This window comes from Mytilus californianus, unplaced genomic scaffold (assembly GCF_021869535.1).
Source record: "Mytilus californianus isolate M0D057914Y unplaced genomic scaffold, xbMytCali1.0.p SCAF_6, whole genome shotgun sequence".
NCBI classification, from domain to species: domain Eukaryota; kingdom Metazoa; phylum Mollusca; class Bivalvia; order Mytilida; family Mytilidae; genus Mytilus; species Mytilus californianus.
Window position 1 is genome coordinate 89,808,951 of NW_026262712.1, and position 3,326 is coordinate 89,812,276.

Sequence of the window (3,326 nt, forward strand, 5' to 3'; positions counted from 1 at the left end):
ATGTTAATTTTATTTATGTTCTTCCTGTTTTCTTACTCTGTATTAGCATGTGACACTGGTGAAGAAATACGCAAAATACATGAGATACTTAAACAGCAGCAATCACAAATCCTTAAACTACAAAATGAGAACAAATCATTCAAAGCAGAAAATGCGTTGCTTATAAAGAACGTTGATAAATTAAATGAAATCATTTCCAGATTAGACCATACATCGGAAGGCAAGGCAGTTTTACAGAAGAGAGTGGAGGATCCAAAGCAATCCAACAATGTTAAAGGTACATATTTGTATATATAATTAGTTATTTCCATTTTCATTTGTCTAAATATTCAAAAAGTTAAATGAAAATATTCAAAAATTCAAGATGTCCTGTTATTGTTTTCTAAATAGATGTGTTTTTAATGAACAAATGTTTTGATAATTTGTAAATTCTGATCCATGTCTCAGCAAACCTTTTTTTATTCCTTGCTGTGTTTGGGTTTTTTTTCCGGAGTGTTTGTTGTTCTTTTGAAAATATGATTTTCGCGGGCGTGATGAAGATGGAATCTACAGTAAATTTGTAGTTTCTACAAACCCTAAAACTAACACACACACACAAGGAAGAGGTACGCACATTCTTATATCTATATATCTTTTCTGATAAATCAAGTTTACAATGGTATTACCAATTCAGAATTTTTTGATATGCCACTTTATGTCTAATGTACTTGAACAGGGGAAACCAAATGCTATATCTTCAAGCAAATTCCCTAGACTTATTTTCTCACAACCGTTCAATGTCATGTTAAATGTGATTAATTGGATCTATAAACGTTTTCTTGCTCCGTTGCAATCATACATAAACACTGAAAATCTTCATATTGTTGTAAACTTAATATTTTATATGTACTGTCTTTGTTTCAGATGCATCATCGGAGGATAATAGTGCTATGCCGGCCAGTGAACCAGTGATTGTGGCTTTCTCTGCTTACATGTCAACAAGTGAACACAATCCAAGCAGCCACCACCAACTAGTCTTTGATGTCGTACAAACTAATATTGGAAATGCATACAGCAAATTTACGGGCGCGTTTGTGACACCAGTCGCAGGTGTGTACGTTTTTACATGGACGATATTTACAGGAGACGATGGACACACATATTTTGACATTCTGGTAAATAATTCGGTGTACGGAAGAATGTTTGGCGACACCGATGATGTCTGTTGCGATTATGACTCCGATTCAGGGACTTTAGTAATATCTTTGAACCAAGGTGACACAGTATATATTCGTTCGTCTCGTCAAGCAACTACACAAATCCCAAGTAGCGATGTTTTGGGCGCAAGGACAACGTTTGCAGGGTGGAAATTAAATTAAAATTCAATTTTTCAATTCGTCAGTTGACTTTTTTTTTATTTTTAAGCTGTCTTCCGTATTGAATGAAAAGGTTGTATCTACGATAGGTTATTAACCTATTGTCAATTTCCTTCAATGATTTTATCACATTTTTCCTAACTTGGTATAGATATTCATACCAATTTCATAAACACTCACTCCTTTTTGTTTTCTTTTTTTTTTCTTTTTGAAACTGAATGAGTGTAAATGAATACAAAGATCTGCCATCTAAACAAGTTTTTTAAGAAGCGAAAACATTAAGATCTATCAACAGAAAACCGCTGACGACGAGGTTCCTGCTTTTATGATTAGCATACAAACATATGAAGGGATAAAATTGATTTTTTTGTTTACCACTAGTCCTGACTCTAACTTTTCAGATGAATGTAAAACAAAGATCAGATCAGAAAAAGTACTTATATCTCTTATACCGGTGTAATAGACAACAACATTGTATAAGTGAAACACATAATACCAAAATATTGCGTCGACTCCTTATAGGGGTTATTGCCCGGATATGACGATTTTTTTATCTGTTTTTTGATAAAAAAAAATATATATATATAGTTTAAAGAAGAAACTGTACTCAGAAAAATTATCAGCAACACATATTAAAAAAGAGATTTAAGTCATGAATATTTTTCCAGTCTATACTGGTGGAGAGTGACCATAATTGAAGGTAAATAATGACAGTGAGCAACACATGCTCTGTAGAGCATTAAGTTAATTGTAAATAGCAAAAAATATACTGGTGGAGAGTGACCATAATTGAAGGTACATAATGATAGTGAGCAACACATGCTCTGTGGAGTATTAAGTTAATTGTTAATAGCAAAAAAAAATTTGCCTACACCAAGGAACTAGGTCAATGTGTTACTGCTATGAATCTTATGGAGGAATATGAGTTACCAAATAAGTATAATATAATTTGATACTGATACTCCAAAATCAAGGAAATGTTTTTATAGAATTTGACTACATTACGTTTTTGAAAGTCAACCAACTGTAAATATTTTGGAAACCAACAAAAAACTTTTGCATTTCAATAAAAAAAATTAAAAAAAAAAAAAAAAAAATTAACATGACTGCAGGGTGAGAACATAGATACTCACTGATTTTTTTTTTTTTGGTTTGTTTGTGTGCATCATACTCTATTGATAATTTTGACATTTGTTAGTATGATACAAAAACAAAAAATACCGATACCTTACCCCAGCCTCGTTAAACATTAGTAGTATATCAAAATTTGATTTGGTTAGTACTTATTAGTTATCTAAATTCTGAAATATATACATTTTTAAATTTCAATATATCCCTATAATATATATATATCAATAAAGAATGATCAATATTTTTGAAAAAGAAGAAGAAAAAAATTAAATAAATAAAAATCACAGAAATTGGACTTTCGGCAACAGCAAAAAAATATGTCTTACTTACAGCATTCGTTCAACTCTTGCACAATTTTAAAGATGTGGCATTCTTCCAATATGAATTTAAAAAAAAACGTATAGTCGGCTATAAAAGGCGCCGACATGAAAAATGTGAATCAATTCCATTGAGAAAAATGACGGCCTAATTTAATACAACAAAAGTAGATATGACAGACATGAACCAACGACAACCACTGAACTACATGCTCCTGAGTGTCTACACTTGTAGCGTAAGGAATAAACATTTGCCTATTAGTGAAGACCGTGTCATGACCTCTTTATAAGTGTTGCTGTTTTTGTGTCGTTTGGGTTGATGTCAGTTCGACGTACACTTTACTTCTCTTTGTCTCTTATCTGAATCACACAGTTTTTTCAATCGCGTATCCATGTAAGTGTAAAATTTTGATTTTCATAACTGCAATGTAACAGTACTAAAAGGGCACTCATTCAAACGTAGATGTGTAACACAATTTTCCTTTAACATTTACTTATCTCGGACATACTTTATAGAAGGTTA

At 31.8% G+C, this 3,326-nt stretch overlaps 1 protein-coding gene across 1 annotated transcript; it reads left to right on the top strand.

The window, feature by feature from the left end:
* LOC127706660 (uncharacterized) lies at positions 1–1,452 on the top strand. Its single transcript, XM_052211315.1, has 3 exons — positions 1–277; positions 904–1,166; positions 1,405–1,452. The coding sequence occupies exons 1-3, from the start codon at positions 1–3 to the stop codon at positions 1,450–1,452; spliced, it is 588 nt and encodes a 195-aa protein (XP_052067275.1).
* The last annotated feature ends 1,874 nt before the right edge of the window (positions 1,453–3,326 follow it).

What these genes read in the sequence shown, in the direction of transcription:
- LOC127706660 (XM_052211315.1), top strand. Translation starts at nt 1, where the DNA reads ATGTTAATTTTATTTATGTTCTTCCTGTTTTCTTACTCTGTATTAGCA. An exon ending in GCAATCCAACAATGTTAAAG is followed by an intron (nt 278 to 903) that starts GTACATATTTGT and finishes TCTTTGTTTCAG; the next exon opens with ATGCATCATCGGAGGATAAT. An exon ending in ACATTCTGGTAAATAATTCG is followed by an intron (nt 1,167 to 1,404) that starts GTGTACGGAAGA and finishes TTTATTTTTAAG; the next exon opens with CTGTCTTCCGTATTGAATGA.